This window comes from Myodes glareolus, chromosome 19 (genome assembly GCF_982192425.1).
Source record: "Myodes glareolus chromosome 19, mMyoGla1.1, whole genome shotgun sequence".
NCBI lineage: Eukaryota > Metazoa > Chordata > Mammalia > Rodentia > Cricetidae > Myodes > Myodes glareolus.
In genome coordinates this window covers 35252835-35272692 of record NC_142044.1, presented here as the reverse complement: position 1 = coordinate 35272692, position 19858 = coordinate 35252835, and the positions used below count along the sequence as shown (strand labels likewise).

General features: G+C 47.1%; 1 protein-coding gene across 3 annotated transcripts in view; it reads left to right on the top strand.

The window, feature by feature from the left end:
* The window catches only part of Trappc9 (trafficking protein particle complex subunit 9), a 461504-nt gene that overhangs the window by 75251 nt on the left and 366395 nt on the right, over window positions 1-19858 (top strand). For all 3 annotated transcript variants that reach the window (XM_048457138.3, XM_048457137.3, XM_048457139.3), the window contains one exon: window positions 14015-14141. In XM_048457138.3, the coding sequence (XP_048313095.3) occupies window positions 14015-14141 (127 nt within the window). The remainder of the gene's footprint in view (window positions 1-14014; window positions 14142-19858) is intronic.

Genomic DNA, 19858 nt, shown 5'->3' with positions numbered 1-19858 from the left:
GCGCTACAACCCCCTGAATTCCATGCCTCAGGCTCTTTCAGTTCTAGGCCTAGAACATAGCAAGCCACCCTAAGAGCACTCAGGCACGGATCTCTGGCGTCCCAAGTTCCCCATGACATAGATCTAGTTTAAGGCAATCTCTTGTTCAGACTAACGAGAAGTTGGTGTGTAGGATTTCCTGTAGCTACAGAAATTACATCCAGGTACTACGTGTTCTGGAGTATTCATTCTCAGGCTGGCCCAAGCCAGCAGGAGCAACCGCCTTCTCTCTCTAGCTTCTGCGTATATCTCCATTGTACAGGTAGGGCCCCTGGCCTCTTCTGGCCCAGAGCATCCTTCTAGGCTTCTCCCTTTCTGTCAGAATGTCACCCCATCCAACAGTTACAGTCAGTGATATAGAAGTAGTAGTGGGAATGGCTTCATTGTATATCAGTGATGGTCTCCATGCCTGACCTCTGTGTGAACTCCAGATGGCTAGAATCCCCAGACCATCACTCAGTTTCCTCATCTGATGGTTTCCTCATCAGAACGTGAGGGTTAATACCTGCCTTGTCATTGTTCAGCTGTGAGGTCTAGAGACGTGTGTGCAAAGGTCTGGCACAACAGGAGCAGGGCACCGTTGATCCGATCTGTTTCTGACCTCCAGGAGGGTGTGGCAACAATCCTGCTTTCAGACTGCAGAATCTTCTAGCTCTGTGCTTTGATGACTGTCCGCATTGTTCATGGGGTCAGTGAGTGACCCAGATGTTGAGTATGGAGAGAGGGCTAGGGTCCTGGTTAGCTAGCTTTATTTTTTTCCCTACTGGGAGGAAGGAATGTTAGTTGAGAAAATGTCTCAGATTGGTCTGTAGGCAGTTCTGAGGGGCATCGTCTTGATCAGTGATTGATGTGGGGAGGCCCAGCCCACCATGGGAAGTGCCGCCCCCGGACAGATGAAAGCGGACTGAGCAACCCATGGGAAGCCAGTCAGTAAGCAGCGGCCCGCCATAGTCTCTGCGTTAGTTCCAACCTCCATGCTCCTCCTTGGGTTCTTGCCTTGACTTCTCTTCTTGATGACAGTAAGGTGAAATAAAACCTTTCCTCCCCAAATTACTTTGGGTCATGGTCTTTATCACAGCAGTGGAAACCTAACACAGACAGGCAGGGAAACTTGATTTGCCTGGGCAGGTGTGTGGGCTGTGGGCTCTGCAGTCGGCCGGTGCTTTTATCCGGGCTCTTCTGCCTATTGCGTCTCTGCTCTACTGAGCCTGACTTCAGACTGTGGAACGAAAGAGTCGGTGTCAGGTCAGCTGGGGGTCAGCAGCCGCAATGCAGACCGGCTGCCGTCAGCGCTCTGAAAACACCGTGGCCGTGTGCTGTGCCCCCACGACAGGTTTCGGTCGTCCCCACAGTGGCACATGGTTCTCCAGCTCTAAGACCCATCCAGCTAGGGGTGTCACCAGCTAAGGGTGTCACCACAGAGCTGGTGTCTGCAGGATTTTCACAGGTGGGAACAGATGGGGAGCCTTTATTTTTAGCTCTCCTGACTCTCATCTATAAACCTTTAACTGACTGATTTTCTCTTTCTCTCTCTCTCTCTCTTTTTTTTTTTAGTGTGTGTGTATGTGTGTTCCTACGCACATGACCCGACCTGTGTGTATATGACTCCTGTCTGCTCGTGGAAGTCTGAGGTGACCCTTGGGTGTCACTCCTCAGGAGCTATCCGACTTGGTCTCTCATGGAGATCGTGGGGCTTGCCAACTGTCTTTTTTAAAAAAGATTTATTTTTAATTATACGTCCCGTGTCTCCGTGTGGGGTTGTGTATGTGTGCAAGCACAGTGCCTGCAGAGGCCAGAGGTGGCTTTGGATCTCCTGGAGCTGGAGTTTCAGTGCTTGTGAGCTACCTAATATGGGTGCTGTCAGTGAAGCCTGGGTCCTCCCGAAGAGCAGAACTTGTTCTTAGCTACTGAGCCGTCTCTCCAGCCCCATCAATTAGTCTCGATTTACTTGTCAGCCCCTCAGGCATCTGCTGTCCCTGCCTTCCCAGCACTGGGCTGACAAGGGCACACACCAGTCCTTACTTTTTAGGTGGATGCTGGAGATTGGGCCCCGTCCTTACACTTGTGTGACAAACACTTTACCAGCCGAGCCATCTCCCCAGACCTCTGACTCATTTTCTTTCAGAAGCATTTACCTCAGCCCTTATTTACTGCTAAGTGTGATCTAAGTGCTCAGAATGTGGGCTCTGTATCAGCGCAGAGTAAGAGAGAAGTTGCTGACTGAATCCAAACTGAAATCGCGAGGTAGGGTTTCTCACTCGGCGCTGTATTCTGGAAATTGGCAGCGAGGACCGAGCCTGTGGCGTTGACAGCATTGAGCGGCTGTGGTTGTGTCCCCTTTGGTTTCATGACAGCACCACCACAGGCCAGAGGTGAGACAGTGCGTGTTGCTTGGGCACTGACCTTCTGGAAGCCATAAGGTTGCAGGTGAACCTAGGAGCAGGGTGGACCTCTGAGGTGGCAGCAGAGACCTGCTCTGCCACCTCTGAGGTGACACAATGATTTGAGCAGTGGTTCCTTGCTCTGTGCTGCAGGGCTTCATGGTGAGCCGACTGCCTCTGTTCTGATGCTGTGCATTCTGCTGACAAAGTCCATAGCATGAGTACCACTACCTGTCAGTACTCATGCACCCGAATGTGCAGCCCTGCCCTGACTCCAAGCAGCCCAGCAGGTGGATTTGTGAACCCCATGCCTGTGTCTGTGGCTAGTATGTGGGCACAGATGTGGGGAGGTGTGTAAGAACATGGCCCCCACACTATACTTTCCCTGTCTGCCTGTCTGCTTCTCAGGTCAAGAGCTGTCTTAGTATGCTGGGTGCACCTGCCCTGAGTACCTTGTTTGTGTGTCATGGCCCTGGCACTAGTTAGTTAATTTCCTCCCTTGCTTAGTGTTTCTCTTTTGATAACCCCTGTATCTTTCTGCAAACGTAGTAGAGAGAAGGTGACCCGCCTTTGCCTTGCCAGCGCTTCAGTGGCTGGACACTGCCGGCGATGGTAATTGTTGAGCGCTCACACTCTGTGTGCTGGGCTCTGCGTGCACCCCCAGTGCTCACAGGTCACATCAGCCCTCATAATTGAGGGCAGCAGCTACTGAGAGGGGAGACTGAGGCAGAGAGAGATCGGCTGATGTGCCCTAAACCTCTTGGGTAGGGCCTGAAGGATCTGGGATTATAGCTTAGCCATTCTACCCTACTGGGTGTGGGGTCCAGTACCCTTCTGTGTTGCCCCCATTGTCTCAAGCAGACCCCCTGCACTCAGTGAATTGGGGGGGGGTCCTCATTGCTAGCCAGTGACAGAGCTGAGCTCACTAAAGCCTGTGTCAGCGGGTGCCTGATACCTCTGGTGTGTCCCTGTAAAGAGATTATCTGTCAACTCAGACGTGGGGGTGGTTGGTTTGAAAGACAAGAATTGGGTGAGATGGAAAATGTCAGATTTAATTTATTCCACTGCTCCTTCATTTCACCGCCAGCTCATGCTGCGCAGCCCAGAGAAAATGCATTAAAAATTTGCCATTCGTCAGTAGACGGGTACTTGGCCTGACCAGGTTGTGCTGCGATAGGGCCTTGATCTTGATGAGCCAGACCTTAGCCTCATTTTACTAGGCTTCGTGGGCCTGGGGAGGGTGGGACTTGAAAGGAGAGGTGACTTTGCTTAGTGTCTCTAGAGGTCCCAGCTCCTCCTCCACTCTCTGCTGAGCTGCAGCAGAGCAGAATGGTGCAGCCAGAGGCCAGGTAGCTTTGGCAGTTGAGAAGTGTCCGCTGGACAATCTGTTGCAGCTTGTGGTCTCCTAGTCTTAAACTCAAAACGGCCTTCAGATGCCGAGTGCCTTCCAGAGTGTGACTCAGCGGTATCATTTTTAGCTCACCTGTGTCACCTTGGGAAAGAAAACCAAGCATCTGTAAGAGAAGTTTTGGTTCACAAAACATCACAAAATTAGTTATACGCCGAAGACAATGGTTTGTTATGGAAAAAAGCCTATTAAAATGGCAATTACAGAAAAGGTCATGGAGGCATAAATTAAAAACATCTTTGAAGATTTATGGTGGGGGTTTAAGACTGGAGCTCTTGGTCTGCTCAAAACATACTTTGTGATCTAAAACAAACAATTCGCTCATGTTTTTTTTCCTGGGTTGGATGTTGGTTTGTGACCTCCGAGTATCAGCTTCCAGCTGAGGGCTGTCTTCTCCCAGGGCCTACCTTTCCTTCCTGTATTTCTGGCTTTCGTCAAGGATGCAATCAGGTTTTTGTTCTTAGAATCTTAAACTTCTTGGAGTCGCCTTGTTGTCCTGTTCTGTGTCTTCTGTTGGCTCACTGTGGTTGTTCTGCCATTTTAGTTTCTGTCCTTTGGGGTAATTCTTCCTTGCTTTGAAGTCACAGCGCAGGGTCAGCCATTCAGCCATGCTACTCGAGTCAGGGCAGTGGCCTCCTAACATCACAATCCTGTCTCCTGGAGCTGCTCCTTCTAGTCAACGGTCATAGCGAAGCTGGAGCCATCCCCTTGGCACGTGAGCTGAGCACGCAGCTGGAGTCTGCGGCAACAGCCCCTCACCTGTTGACTGCCATCTCAGAGATGTTCATGAGTCACTTGTACCGCCATTTTAGCCTAATTTGTTGGGCTCCAGCCATCCCTCAGGCACTGTATGTATCCGGGCACTCTCTCATTCTCAAAGCACGGTGTGTGGTTTGTACACTGCTCCTGTTAGTGGGCTCAGCCCTTGTCCTTGCTCCCAGTTCCTCTGTTATGAAGAAGTCAGTCACGTCTTCCTGTCTACCTCCTTGTTTTCGTTCGTTCTCCTCATTTTGCTACATCGCCTCTGACTTCCTCACCAGGTTAGGGGCTCCTGGGGACAGGGAGCGCACTTACCTTTCATCTTATCTCACTTGTCAGTGTTTGTACCCAAAAAGTGACCAGTGCTTATGGAACCAAGTTAATTTAACATCGCTTTTCCTCATAGTGTGTCTCGAACTGTATTGAGACTCCATGAGGCATGTAATGAGACAAAGGGGGCAGGATGGTGTGCTGTTCTCGAAGAGCCCAAGCACCTGTGGAGTGTGGAAAGTGGGCTCGTCCTTGCACGGCTCTCAGTGTTGGGTAAGTGAGTGTGAGCAATGTATGGGGTAGTTGGAAGGAAGGGAGAGGACTGTGCATGTTTAGAGACAAGAGGTTGTGACAGGGAGGTAGAAGGCACATGGAACTGGGGGAATCTTCTCACACTTCATTTTCTTCCTCCATAGACCAGGAATAGCTCTGGTCTTCTTTAGCCTTGCTCTAAGAGACACAGAGGTCCAGAGACAGCTGGAGATGTGTGCATGGTGTTCAGTACAGTGCCTGGCATGAGTGACAGGAGCAGGAGACCGAGAGATCACATCTCAGCTGCACACAGGGAGTAGAGGAAACCGGAAGTGTGGCAAGGCTATGAACTCTGCTTCCTCCAGTGAGACTTCATGTCCTAGAATTTCCACAACTTCCCCAGACACCATCTGGGGACCAAGTGTTCAAATACAGGAGCATGTGGGAGGTCACTCAACATCGCACCTGATTTAAACATGACACAGCAGATATTTTTGTGTTATTAAAAACCTTTAATAATTGTTACTGTACATATTTGGGTCGGTTTACATTTTGTTGTAATACCACTGTTTTACCTGACCAGTACTGCATGGCAGATTTGCAGATTCCAGTTGTTTACTGAGTCTTTGTTGGGTGTTTCCTCCTTTCTGGTGCAATATGAAAACCTCTGGAGAGCTTAAGTTTTCCTAGGTAGCAGTGTAAATGGATAATTATGTAATAAGCTGGCAGCTTAACATAATTGCCTTTTGCTTTGGTAGAATGTGTTTGTATACTTAAAAGGAACATAGAGGAATATTGAATCTCTTGATAGCTTGAATGATTGCTTATTGGGGCCTCCAGTCTATCGCCTTGTAGATAAGTGAAGAGCAGATGTAGAGAAATGTCCGTGGGAAGCGGTTCTCGTGGCACGAACACGTTTATCTGATCCCATCAGCATTCTGTTAGTAAGAGGCTTGTTTTCTCGTTTTCTCGACAGGATTTAGATGCCTCCCTGGCTGTCGTATTATTAATCTTTTTCATGGTGACAGGTAACTTTTTCTTCCTTAAAGGTGGCCTGTCCTACTGCAGAGGGAAGCAAAGCTGAGTTCATTTTTCTCGCCCATGTACGTTGTTTAAGTCAGGGGTGGTGCACTTCCTTAGAGGCTGAGGCAGGAGGATTGTGAATTTAGGGACAAACTGAACTATGTGTTGAGATCATGTATGGTTTTTTTTTTTGTGTGTGTGTGTGTATGTGTGTATGTGTTTGTCCCTGTCTCTTCTTATTCTTAGGGAGCTGATTTGAGGTTCTCTTCTAAAGGTTTATTAATGGTTTTACAAACCAAATTTTTTACATGAGTTAATTAGTTAACTGTGCACATATGCACATGCCTTCATACCAGGGCGTGCATATATCAAAGATCAGAGACAACTTTGTGGAACCAGTTTTTTCTTCTCAACTTGTTGACTCCAGGGCTCTAGCCCATGCCGTCCATCAATCTTTGTGGCAAGCATCTCACTGGCACAGAAACTGACTTCAATGCTGATTTCCTTGTCTTCCACTTCATCGGTTATTTTCTCTGTATTTAGTTTGAGTATAATTTTATTTATTTCCTGGATTTTATAGCATATGGTTAAATAATTGACTTTGTACTCTTTTTTTCCTAAGAATCATTTTAAAATATAATATTTAATTACCTCTCTAAGAATTTATACTGATTTTGGTTATATTCGCCTGTTTCTCTCCATTCCTCTTCCTAACTCCTCCCAGATTCATTCTAACTCCCCAACTCGCTTACTTCCTGTCCTTTTTTTTTTTAAAAAAAATTACTAATAGAGTCCAATATGTGCTGCCCACATACACCTGGGTGTGGGGTCATCCTCTGGAAGTGTGTTCTACCTACCAAGAGCCAAACCCTTGAAGAAAACAGACTGTCGGTTCCCCTGAAGCCATCAGTGACAACAGCTTCTCAGGGGTAGGGATTCATAAGGCCTCCCTGCTCCAGGACAGAACATGACTGGCTTGGAACTGTGCAAGCAAAACAGCTGCTTTGAGTTCACCAGTGAAGTGGGCCTGTCAGAAGCCCTTGTTTCATGCTGGTCCTCCCTGGCCTCTGACCCTCGCAATCCTTCTGCTCCCTTCTGTGATGGCTTTTAAGCTTTGGAGTGTGTGTGTCCCATTTGTGGCCGAACACTCTACTGACACTTATTCTCTGTGCTTTAACCAGTTGTGAGTTTCTGCATGAATTGCTATCTACTCTATACAGAAACCTCTCTGATGAGTACTGTGATGGTTTGAATAAGAATGGCCCCACAGGCTTACATATTTGTATACTTAGTCTTCAGAGAGTAGCACTATTTGAGAATTAGTAGTAGTAGGTGTGGCCTTGCTGGAGTAGATGCAACACTGCTGGAGTAGTGTGTCGCTGGTGATGGGCTTTGAGGTTTCAAAAGCCATGTCCGGCCCATTGTCCTGCTGTCTATGGATCAGGATATAGTTCTTACCTACTGCTCCAGTGACGTCCTGCAGGCTGCCATGTTTCTCGTCATGATGATAATGAACTATAAAGCAGGCTTCCAATGAATGCTTTTGAAACTATTAGCAGGCTTCCAATGAATGCTTTCTTTCCTAAGAGTTGCCTTGGTCATGGTGTCTCTTTACAGCAATAAAGCAGTGACTAAGATGAGGACTGAGTGCTGTATTGATCTTCATAGTATAGAGATACAGATTTAGGGGACAGTTTGATATCCTGTTCACTCAGCAGAATGATGGTAGTAGATTAACTCTGGGGCCTGTGATTGCTCCAGCTGTGGGATCTTGGCCAGATTTACTGCAGCAGACATGTTTCCTCCTGTGGAGCTGGCCTTTGATTTACAAAAAGTGGTAGGTTACCCCCATAGCGTTTTTGCCACTATTGCACCCATGCGACTCTCTTGCCACTGGGTCATCATTGTAGCTCACAGGTTCACAGTGGGCAAGACTATTGATGACTTTGCTCCCCAGCAGCCTAAATAGCACCATCTAGTACTCTGAAAGCTGGCCAGTAGGAAGGAAACTTCCTGGTCAGCATGGACTTGATTTCTTCATGTCCTGTGACCAGAGTGTGTGCTGTCTTTAGCAGTCAGGTCTTAATACCAAATTCTCGTGGTTAACCAAGAACAATGGTATAGATGGTTTTGTTTTGGGGGTCCCTGGGGCATACCAAGCACTGACCTTTTTGTTTGGCAGACTATGTCTTTTGAAAGGACCATGTTCCCCTATGTACTTTAACTTTAGTTATACTCTTTAAATTATCTGTCTGTCTGTCTGTCTATGAATGGAACTTTTAAAACAGTACATTTTTAAGCTTCCCAAGTGTAGAATAAGTGTTCCTCCTTATTCCTCTTTGCCTTCATATCATCTTCATCTGCACCACTCTCTGAGATCTGCCTTTCCTGGCTTCTACAGGTTTAACACTAAGAGCCACAGCTGAGTGGGAACATATGACCTTGGTTTATCTGGGTCTGGGTTACCTTGCTCGGTACACTGTCTCCTAGCTCTATCTGCTTACTTGCAGGTTTCACAATTTCATTCTTCTTTATAAGTGAATGAAATTCCATTGTGTAATAGGTACTGTGCATGCTCGATTGATTTCTACTTTTTTTTTTTTTTGCTGACACAATCTCACGTTTTATTTCACAAATATCATTTACAGGAATGAGTGTTCTGCACCTTGTTATTTTTCTCTTGGTGAAAATATCCATCTTAGAAATTTATATATATATATATATATTTTTTTTTTCTTTTTTTTTGAGAAATTGCCATACCATAGCAACTGTAGCACTTGGCACTTCCACCAAAAGCACACAGGGTTCTTTGGTCCCTGCATCCTCCCCGTCATTTGCTGTCTTGTTTCCTTAGCCCTAGCCATTCTGACTGTAGGAAGATAAAGTCTTACAAAAGCTTTACTTTGCCTTTCCCTGATGGCTAAGGTTGGTGAATACTTTAAAAATATTTTTTAGCCATTCGTATTTCTTCTTCTGAGTCCTGCCCAGTTCCACAGGCCACTGTTTAATTGGGTGGTTTATTTTCTGGTTTAGCTTTTAGTGTCCTGTATATTCTAGGCACGAATCCTCTGTTGGTGTCCAGCTGGCAGAACTTTTCCCATTTCCTAGGCTGCCTCTTCAGTCGATGGAGTTGCTTTCACTGCACAGCCTCTTAATTTCCCAAGTCCCACTTGAGTATTGTTGGTCCTGTTTCCTTTGTGGCCAGAGATCTATTCAGAAAACCCTTACCTGAGCCTGTGTCCTGAAGGGTACTCCCTATCCACTCATCCAGAGGTTTCAAAGTTTCATGTCTAACATTGATATCTTTGATATATTTGAGTTGATTTGTGTGCAAGAGGAGAGATGACGACTGAATTTCATTCTTGTTCACGTAAATATCCAATTTTCCAATATCATTTGTTGGAGATGCCTTCTTTATCCAGTGTGTATTTTGATTATGCAGTTCCTTCTAAGGCACTTCTGGGCACCTTGAATTTGACATGGTGTGTGTCTTGGTCATTGCTCTAGTGCCATGAAGAAACACCATGACCAAGGTAATTCTTGGTGGCTAGCTTACAGCTATAGAGGGTCATCATGGTGGGAAACAGACAGGCGTGGTGCTGGAGAAGTAGCTGAGGACTTTACATCCTGACCCAAAGGTAGCAGGGAGAGACAGACAGACATTGGGCAAGGCATGGGCTTTGAAACCTAAAAGCCTACCCCTAGTAAACACACCTCTTCCAACAAGGCCACATCTATTCTAAGAAGGACATGTCTCCTAATCCTTCCTAAACAGTTCCACTAATTGGGGACCAAGCAGTCAAATATATGAGCCTATGGGGCCATTCTCAACCAAGTCACCACAGTGTGTTTCTATTTCCATCCAGTTAAGATGATTTTAAGAATGTCACTGTATGTGCCCATGGGAGTGTGTGTGTGTGCGTGTTTGCATCTATGGGGGTGTGCCTTGTGAGTGTGTCTGAATGCCCATGGGAGTCTGTGTGACAAGCATGTATGTGTGTGCATTCTGGAATGTGTGTGTATCTTGTGGGTATATACAGGAATTCTAGTTGACTTTGGGCACTTAGGGACTTTAAATTCTGCTTTTATGGATTCCTATTTTAATATTGTTGTGGTTAGAGAATATACTCTGTATGATTTTAGTCTTTTAAAATTTACTGAAACTTGTTTATGGCAGGATGTCTGGTATGTCTCAGAGAATTGCCCAGAGTGCTGAGAAGCATCCGGATTCTCTAGTGATGGCTCCAGTGGTCCATAGATGTCAATTTACTCAATAGGTTTGCTGCCTCATCTGCCTCTTCTATGCTCTTATTGATTTTAATTATTTTAACAAAGGGATGTTAAAGCTGCCAACTTCAGAGGAGTTATGAAACTTCCCCCCCTTTTTTATCGTATATATCTGAGGCTTACAACAGGTTCTAAGGGATGCCATAGGCAGTAAAGTGGTTACAATACTCAAGAAGATGCATCTGTCTGCCAGTTTATGTACTGACTTTTCTTGAGACAGAACAGTTAAAACATGCCTAATGAAAATCCCTAATACAGCATTTTAATTCACTCCTCATGGGCTCTCCAGGCTCTTTATTATGCTTGCCTTTGCATCCTTTGACCTTCACTCTGCCCTCCTCCAAGACAGAACCTCTGAGTCATTCTTTCTCCTCCGATTATGTAGCATCTTCTTTGTGCTTCTGTCTAACTTCACTCGGCACAGTGTCCAGGTCCATCCATATTTTGGCAAATGGCAGGATGCCCCTTTTAAAGCCAAATAATATCCCAGTGTGACTTTATTATTCATTTATTTGCTTACTTATTTGATGTAGGTAATGTATGTATGGATGCGTTTGTGTGTGTGTGTGTGTGTATGTGTGTGTGTGTGTGTGTGTGTGTATGTATGTATGTGTGTGTGTGTGCTCAGATGCAGAGGCTAGAGGTTGATGTTGTTTTTCTACCTTATTTATTTTGGGGTTGGGAGGTCTCACTAAGTCTGGAGCTGCCTGCCCAGTTGACTGCTAAACCCCAGGGATCTTTCCACCTCCATCTCTTGAGTGCAGGATTACAGGTGTACAGGTGTACTCTGCCATTTGTGTTTTTTTTTAAGATTTATTTTTATTTACATGTGCATCTACATGACTGTATGTCATTTGTGTACAGTACTCATGTACTTGCCAGAAAGGGCATTGTATTCTCTGGACTTGGAGTTACAGGCAGCGTGAACCACCTTTCATGGGTGCTAGGAACTAACTTCTGGTCCTTGTGGCACCTCCCCAAACTGTCCTCAGGGTACTTTTCTACACACCGCATCCTCTGTAGCTAATTCTTTAGGTTGTTTGTGTATCCTGAACATTGGCACCATGGGGCGAGTGTCCTGGAGAGGTGTTGCTTTCATCCCCGAGGGTTGTCTGCAGAGGCGAGGGTCTCATGTAGATGTGACTGTGGTTTTAAGAGGCGCCACATTATTTTCTGTAGTGCCGAGCCAACTGGAGGCCCGTCGGCCATGCAGTGGGGTTTGCTTTTCTCTATAACCATGTCACGGTGTTGAAGCACCAGCCATGTTCTTCTGAACTTGACTCAAATGTGGGATTTCAGGGTGTGTCAGCCGTGACCGTACTGTTTGTTTTTCCTTAGGTTTTTTTGTCCCCCCTCTCAGAATTGAGGAAAAGATGTACGTCTTTCTTCCTCCCGTTGTTTAGATTCCATAGCTGACCTAATGCAGACATGGCTGTCTCAGGTTATTACTTAGAAAGAACTAGAATGAGCTGTGAAATCATGGTGCGCTGGTCTTCATGCCAGCATCAACTACAGCAATGCCCAGAGGCCCGTGAACAGTTTCCCATCAAGAGTTTGGCAATCACATTTTCTCCTCTCATAAGGAATGCTATAATTAGGTGATAACGAGTTTCTATTAAAAATGTTCTTTTGTTTGTATGAATTCTTTAAATTCTAGGGTGGAAAACAGTTCTTGAGGGCATTAGGGGCTCCTCATTTGACTGGCATCATTGTTGAAACTCTTGATCAAAACAAAATGAAATATTGATTTTTGAGTGAGATAAATTAAGGCATTATGGGCTGTGAGAGAGTTAGGATTCATCATGATTTCCTGAAGCTTGGCTCGTGTGGGAGATGCAAGAGCCACCAGGATTTTGAGCTCTCCCCTCCATGTGGTCTCATGGGATACCTATGGCCAGGCCTCACCTGTTGGTTTGCCTTTGGGACTTTAGAGAGCCAAGTCCCTTCCCCAGATCCTTAAGACCTGATGCCTCCCTAAAGACCCCAGTTTCTGACATCATTGCATTTTGGATGGTCTCCCACACGTGAGTTCTCAGAGACTCAGCACAGTGGTGACTAAAAAGGGAAACATATGTGCATGATATCACCAGGCCCTGAAAGACAACTCTGCTCTGCTGTAGCCAGGGGCACCCATGGATATTGGGGTCCCCCATAGAAAGCCTCCTACCCTCAGGAAAATGCTGATCTGAAGCAAGTATCAGGGACACTGATAGAAAGGCTCAGTGAGTGACAGACACATCTTAGTTCACCAGTCGAATGGCTGTTGACAGTTCACCTGTGTGCTATCATGTGCTGGGACATCTTGGGCATCAGAGTAAGACTCTTCCTTCTCCACTCAAGTAGCCTTTGCCAAGAGTGGCACAGGACTGGCTGGTACTGAGACTCCTAAGCCAGGCTTTGTTCCCAACATGGAGCAAATGAAGTGATCTGCTTGGTTCCTTGAGTCCTTAGGAAGACTAAATTGTGGGTTATTTGATCATTTAGGAAGTTTTTACTTTTTAAAGCTTCTATTTCTGTGTGTGTCACATGTATGTGGGCATCAGTGGAGTCCAAAAGAGGGCATTGTATCTTCTGGAGCTGGAGTTAGAGGTGGCCGTGAGCACCTGCCACGGCTGCTGGGAACTAAGCTTGGGTCTTCTGGAAGATCAGCAAGTGCTCTCAAACACTGCACCATCTCTCTAGTCCTAGAGACATTTTTCACTTTGGGGACAAATTCAAAAATGATCCTTTTTATGTCTGCTTCCTACAGAGACCATGTAGATGGGCTTCTAGCAATAGGGGAGTTCTTGACTGGACTTTTAGGACTCATGGTTCCCAGCCCGAGTGGTCCAATCTCTGTCTGTTGTCTTGTGTTTCTCCAAGTGCATAAACTCCCTTGTCCCCTATCCCCCTTCCCCCTTCTCTTAAGTCTTTTAAACACCCTAGTAAGGACACCATGGGTCAAACACAGGGCCTCTGACAAGCTGCTTTCTCCCCTTGCTAGACTTTTTATATGCAGTATTGGGAGGGGACTATCTGCGTTCTGTTGTAGAGCCTTTTGTGGCTAATATCCAACCATCGTCACCACCACCTGTGTTGTGTCCTCTTTTCCTTCCCCAGTGACAAGCGATGTGTGTGTGCGCACATGTGTGTGTGCACGTGTCTGTGTAGCAGTGGTTGCAGCAAGCAGGTTTACCGTGTGAAGCTCACTAGCAGCATCAGAGACTTTGTTTTGTGGCCGTCTGTTTCCGTGTCTGTTGGATGAACAAACTGCAGTGTAGGCTCTGTGGAGACTGGTCCCTGTGTGGTGCTGGGTGCTTAGTAACTGCTGAGAAACACTGTTCAAAAATGCTAGGAACTTTGGCTCTGCCTGCTGGCTTTATGGCCCTTGGTCAGGCTATTTCCCTGGTGCTAGTCACATCCTGGAGGGTCGTAGCTCAGTTCCCTTCGTATGCACAGGACCTTCAGGGTGGCAGCCGCTGGTGCATCTCACCGCTCTTTTATTTCTGGTGGATGCCTCCCTTACTGGCCCGAACTGCTCCCGATCAAGCTGAACAAAAGCGGCCCATTTCTACTTTATCTACTGAACCCAGATTCTGTTTTGTTTTCTCCTCAGAGAAGAAAGATGTGACTCAAAGCCTGGAGAACTATACAGCCAAGTGTCCTGGGACGATGGAGCCCATCACCCTTCCGGATGGCCTCACACTGCCTCCAGTGCCCTTTACCAAGCTGCCCATTGTCAGGTGAGGCAGTGGGCAGGGTGTGGGCACTACTCTGCTTCTGTTGCCAGCTCCCTGGCTCATGACTTCACTTTTAAAAATATATTGTTTGTTTTTGAGAATTTCATACATGTTTGCAATGAAATATGAAAATATCCACCCGGTTCCCATCTCCATGTCTCCCCATATCCCTCCCAGTCCCTACCCCACCCCCATTTTTATGGCTCATGAGCTGCTTACACTTGACCTCAGGTCTTGGAAGCAACAGTATCTTACAGAACTGAGGTCAGTGTTGTCCTGTAGCTGCTGTGGTCCATCCCTATCACATAGTGGAGCTGTGGACAGACAGGACCCTGTTGATTTCTAGTCCAGAATGGAAAGCAACCAGACCTGGTCATCTCCTGGTCATAGGTGTGGGCTGACCCTCTCCTGGACCTGCTGCCGGCTATTCAGGAGCAGAGACGGTCTCTCTCCTCCCCGTGTCTATGCTCACTCCCTTGAGGCTGCAGTCAGTGCCCCTCACTGTCTTGGGATATCCAGGCCCTGCACCGCTGCACCAGCCTGAAGCAGGCCCCGTGGGTCCTCCACTGTGCACAGATTTTGGAGAAATTTCTGAATCTCAGAAAGATTTGTTTGAGGGTTGAAAAGAACATGGCATTTTTCTGGGGGCGCAGTGTGTGTAGTTTTAGGACCCCCCCCCATGGTGTCTTGGGTACATCTGTTGGTGCTTATGTGCCCTGGGCTTCCCGCACAGCCCCACAGTGCCCCGGGCTTCCTGCACAGCTCCGTAGTGCTCCAGGGCTCCCACAGTGCTCCAGGGCTCCCTGCACAGCCCCGCAGTGCTCCAGGGCAGTATCACTCATCCTCTCTGGGTAGCAGCTGCCTGCTGCTGAGACTTCAGTGAGACTCTGTCAGGGCCATGCAGAGCTGTGTGGCAGACAGGCCGCTCTCTGCCCTCTTCTCGGAGGCCGTTTTAGCTGCCTGAGAGAATGATTGGGGTACAGCCCTGGAATCCCAGGAAGGGTGGCTGGACACAGAAGCCCCAGCAGGTCATGTCTGAGTCCATCCTTCTCTTCATTTCTTTTTTCCCTCCCTCCCTCCCTCCCTCCCTCCCTCCCTCCCTCCCTCCCTCCCTCCCTCCCTCCCTCCCTCGGTTCCTTCTTCTCTTCCTTTCTTTCCCTCTCCTTTAATTTTTTTCTTTTAAATTGGAGACACGGTCTCATGTAGCCTAGGCTGGCCCCAAACATGCTGTATAGCCGAGGATGACATTGAATTTCCTATTCTTTTGCCTCTGCCTCCTGAATGGTAGGATTACAAGTTAACTTTCTAGCCAGGCATGGTGGTGCACACCTTTATTCCAGCACTTAGGAGACAGAGACAGGCGGGGCCCTGAGTTTGAGGCTAGCCTGTTCTACATAGTAAGTTTTAGGACAGCCAGGGCTACGCAGAGAAACCCTGTCTTAAAAACCCTCAAAACAAAACAAAGCAAAATAACAACTGTAACAACCCCCCCAACCCCAAGAAACCAAGTTAACTTTCCTTTCTGTGATGCTGGGGTTCAGATCTAGAACCTTGTACATGCTAGGTAATTGCTCTCCTCCTGAGCCCTATTCCTAGCAGAAGACAGTAAAAGTCTCTGGTGCTTCCTTAGTCCAAATTCCCACCGCTAGGGGCTATGTTCCTGCTAGAAGTATCTCACCTGCAGGTCTGAGGCAGGGCTGTGTTTTTATCCTTGGCAGAGTTGGAAAGAAAAGGTCTCTCCTGGGCTTTTCCATGAGTAAGATTTAAAGTGGAATATATTCGACTTGGGATTGGGGGCTTGATTCTGTTCTCAAACTTAAGGCTAGGAAAGCCTTTCTTAATACTTCTGTATCAGCTTATTGTGACTTGGGTAATTTTTAAATTTAGAAATCCTGTATAATAGAATATTCTGGGCTCCTGTTGCCACACCTGGGTGTCCCAGTGCTCAGCTCTTAGACCATTGAGGACCCTAGCTCAGGGAATGGTGCTGCCCACTTCAAGATAGTCCTCCACAGACGTGCTCACAGGCCTACCTGATCTAGACAAACCTTCATCAAGATTCTTTCTTCCCATCAAATCTGTGTAGAGCCACAGACAGAACCTGTTGTTACCTCTCCTGTGTTCTCCATCTCCACTTGATGACAAGCCAGTGCAAACAGCTATGCACTGGGCCAACATGTTTCCATAGAAACGAGCTGAGGACCACTGGGTTGTAGGAACTATAGTCAGTATTTGTCACTGTGACCAAGAGCCTGAGACAAAGCATCTTAAGTAGGAAAGGTTTGTTTTGCTTTCATTGTTTCAGGCTTCAGTGTATGTTTCTTTGACTGTGTTGGTTCTGGGCTTGTGGTCAGGCATCAGAGCAGGGGAATGCGGGGAAGAGAGCTGCTCACCCCCTGGCAGCTGGGAAGTAAAGAGAGAGAAGTGGGGGAGGTGGGCAGGGCATTGGGACAACATACACACTTCAACGACACATTTTAGTGACCTGCATCCTTCACCCAGGTCCCCGCTCTTAATAGGCCCACTGCGAACTCATCAGTGGGTTAACACACCAATGGAGCAAGTGCTGTTTTGAGCCCACAGCCTCTCAACAGGGCTGCAGGGCCAAGTCTTTAGCACATGAGCCTTTGGATGCTTCCTATCCAAACCGTAGTGACCTCCACACCCAAGGCAGACTTCATCAGTTTAAGTATTAAAAACATCAGAGGAAGGGAGTAAAAGTGACCTGGAGAGGGGGAGGAGCTTGGTGGTGTGAACACGGAGGACCACATCTCCCTTCTCTGATGCACGGTAAGTTGGTGGTGTGAACACAGAGGACCACAGCTCCCTTCTCTGATGCACGGTAAGTTGGTGGTGGGAACACAGAGGACCACAGCTCCCTTCTCTGATGCACGGTAAGTTGGTGGTGGGAACACAGAGGACCACCGCTCCCTTCTCTGATGCATGGTCACTTGTTTAAAAACAGCCCATATCCGTGAGTCAGGTTTCAGAGGTGCTGTGTCGAATTGTTAGATACAAGCTAAATATTTTACCTCAAAACTATGATTTCTTGTTTTTAGAATAGATGGTTCCTGCCTTTTTCCATTGGACCCTTTCTTGGTTCTTGATGATAAAACCATTTTAGCAACTGACAGGAAAAGACCCCCCAGGAAGCATGTACTAGGCATACCCCAAAGTGGCTCCAAGTAGTTATGATGCAGGTTAATAAGAGACAAACCATTGCTGTTCATGTCTGATTCAAAATTCTCTTAATCAAATGTGTACCTAATCAAATGTGTACCCAGTGGTCAAGATAACAGGATCCTGGACATTTATAGGGTTCATTGATTGTCAGGAATGATGTCATCTTGGAGTGATGTCACTGCCTCAGTGCTGTTGGGTGCAGCAGAGGGCAGTCAGTAAAGACCAAAGTGTTCCTGCAGAACTCTGCAGGAGGACTAAGGGGAGCCAAGATGACCTTGAACTCTGGGTCCTCTGTCTCCACTTGCCAGTGCTGGAATGATAGGCCCACACTACCAACCCCAGCATGTTGTGGATTATTTGAGAAGAATTCATTGTAGGGCTCAGCACTGTTTGCAGTTAGCTATCATCCAATGACTGGTGTCTTCCTGAATTAGCTAATAGGGGCACCTGCACTGGTAGAGACCTGCCCTTCCCACAAGAGTGGCTCAGGGGTTTTGAACTTGAGCTTTGAACTGGAATGTGGGTCAAGCGCTGACCTATGCCTCCCCTGGACATGGTGAATGAGAAGACAAAGGAAGAAGGCTCCATTAGTTCCCATGCCATCCTTCTCAAGCGACATATTTGTACCCATTGCTCTCGTTCACATTCCACTGTTGCCCAGCTTGGTCCCTGTCAGCCACAGGACGCCAAGGAGACCTGGGATTCTGAAGTGTAAATGATCTCCAAATGTAATATATTGAGACAGTCCCATCCCGAATGTTTGATCCCTCGGATTCTCTAGATGAAGCAGCATCACCTGCCAGATCCAGCATCCCTTTTTCAGGAGTGATTCAGGCTGAATGAAGGATGCGGACTTTAAGTCAGGTGACTTGAATGGTGATTTTTCTAGGGAACACATTTTGTAAAATGACATTTGATGGGGAAAGGTTGAGTCATGAGTGCACACTGTAATGAGTTATATATGGGTCATTCTTCTCACTGACTATCCTCAGAATTCTTGGATGGAGGATGCCTCAGGATTCCCATCCACACTATTTTCAGTGGGGCTGTGGCATAACACAAAAAGTGTTCCTTTTTTGAGAACCTTGAGTTGCCCTACCCTCAAGTACACAGACTTGGAGGTTCTGTCCAGTCCAGCATCCAACAGCCTCAAGACTTAGCATCTCTCACTTCTGTACAGCACTGCCATTTGCACCAACAGCCATCATCTGTTTGCAAATAATCATTGTCTTAAGATCGGGAAAGGAGGGAAGACTTTGCTGTGTGTGTCAGATGCTATGACAGGTATCAACACATTACCTCAAGCAGTCCCACAGTGCTCTGTAAGAGATCTGAGGGGCGCTCCCCCTTTCCTGTCTGCATTCAGAATGCACAGGGACACTTATATCAGGCAGATGAAAAATAGAGTAGTAGGCATGGCTCAGGTGAGGCAGGTATGTGAGCTGTCCCTCGCTACAAGTCTCTCTTTCATGGGAGGGCCTGGGTTAGCACACGGAGAGTAACACAGAAAATGCACTGTCTGTAGAATGTAGGCCACCTTGGAGCTAGACCAAGAAGTGTACAGAGGCTCCTCTTCTCAACTTCCACCACCTTGGGTGGGTGGTAGGGGGGGCGGGGTCAGGGTGGGTCTGTCTTCCAAGGGATATCCCTCCTTAGGAAAATTGAGGACCAAAGACAGGGAACATCTTTCCAGTGATACGTATTACCGAGTACCCCTCCTTTGCTGATCTCATAAGCCAAAGCTGAATGAAGTTCAGCTACTGACCCCCAAAGCCATCAGCATGTGTTGTCCCACTGCTAGATTCTCCAGATTTTAATGAGGGTCCTTCTGTCAACTGCAGGGTGAATCTCCATCTGAGAGGAGCTCTAGCCTCAGGCAGGGTCCTCGTGGTAGTGGGGGTGCGTATGAAGCATGGGCTTCCCGTGGTCAGCAATGAATTTTCACCACAGTGCTCAGCATCAGAGATTCGGACACTGAGTTTGAAGTTCAGCTTTTGGGAGCATTTTTACTGCATTTACTGAGAGCAGTAGGCTCAAGTGCTGGACAAGGCTTTGGTACTCAGCCCCCTCACGGCTTGAGTCAAAACAGAACTGAGAGGCCATTCTGGTCCAAGATAGACAGTCTGATGGGTCTATCCTGCTGTGTCCTCAGAGAAGGAATCCGAGAGAGTAAACCTCATTTTCTAAGTACTATCCACACTTATTGTGAGTGGTGGATGTGTCCCTTGCATGTGACCTGAACCCTGTCAGGGCCTGGGTGCTAAGTACCATAGGGGCTCTTGGCACAGGGCAGGCCAGAATCCTTTAAGACAGTGGTTCTCAACCTGTGGGTTGTGACACCTTGTTGGTCAAATATCAGATATTCTGAATATCAGATATTTACATTATGATTTATTATGGTAGCAAGATTACAGTTATGAAGTAGCAATGAAATAATTTTATGGTTGGGGGGTCACCACAATATGAGGAACTGTATTAAAGGGTTGCAGCATTAGGAAGGTTGAGGGCCACTGGTCTATAGTCCAGCCAAGTGACAT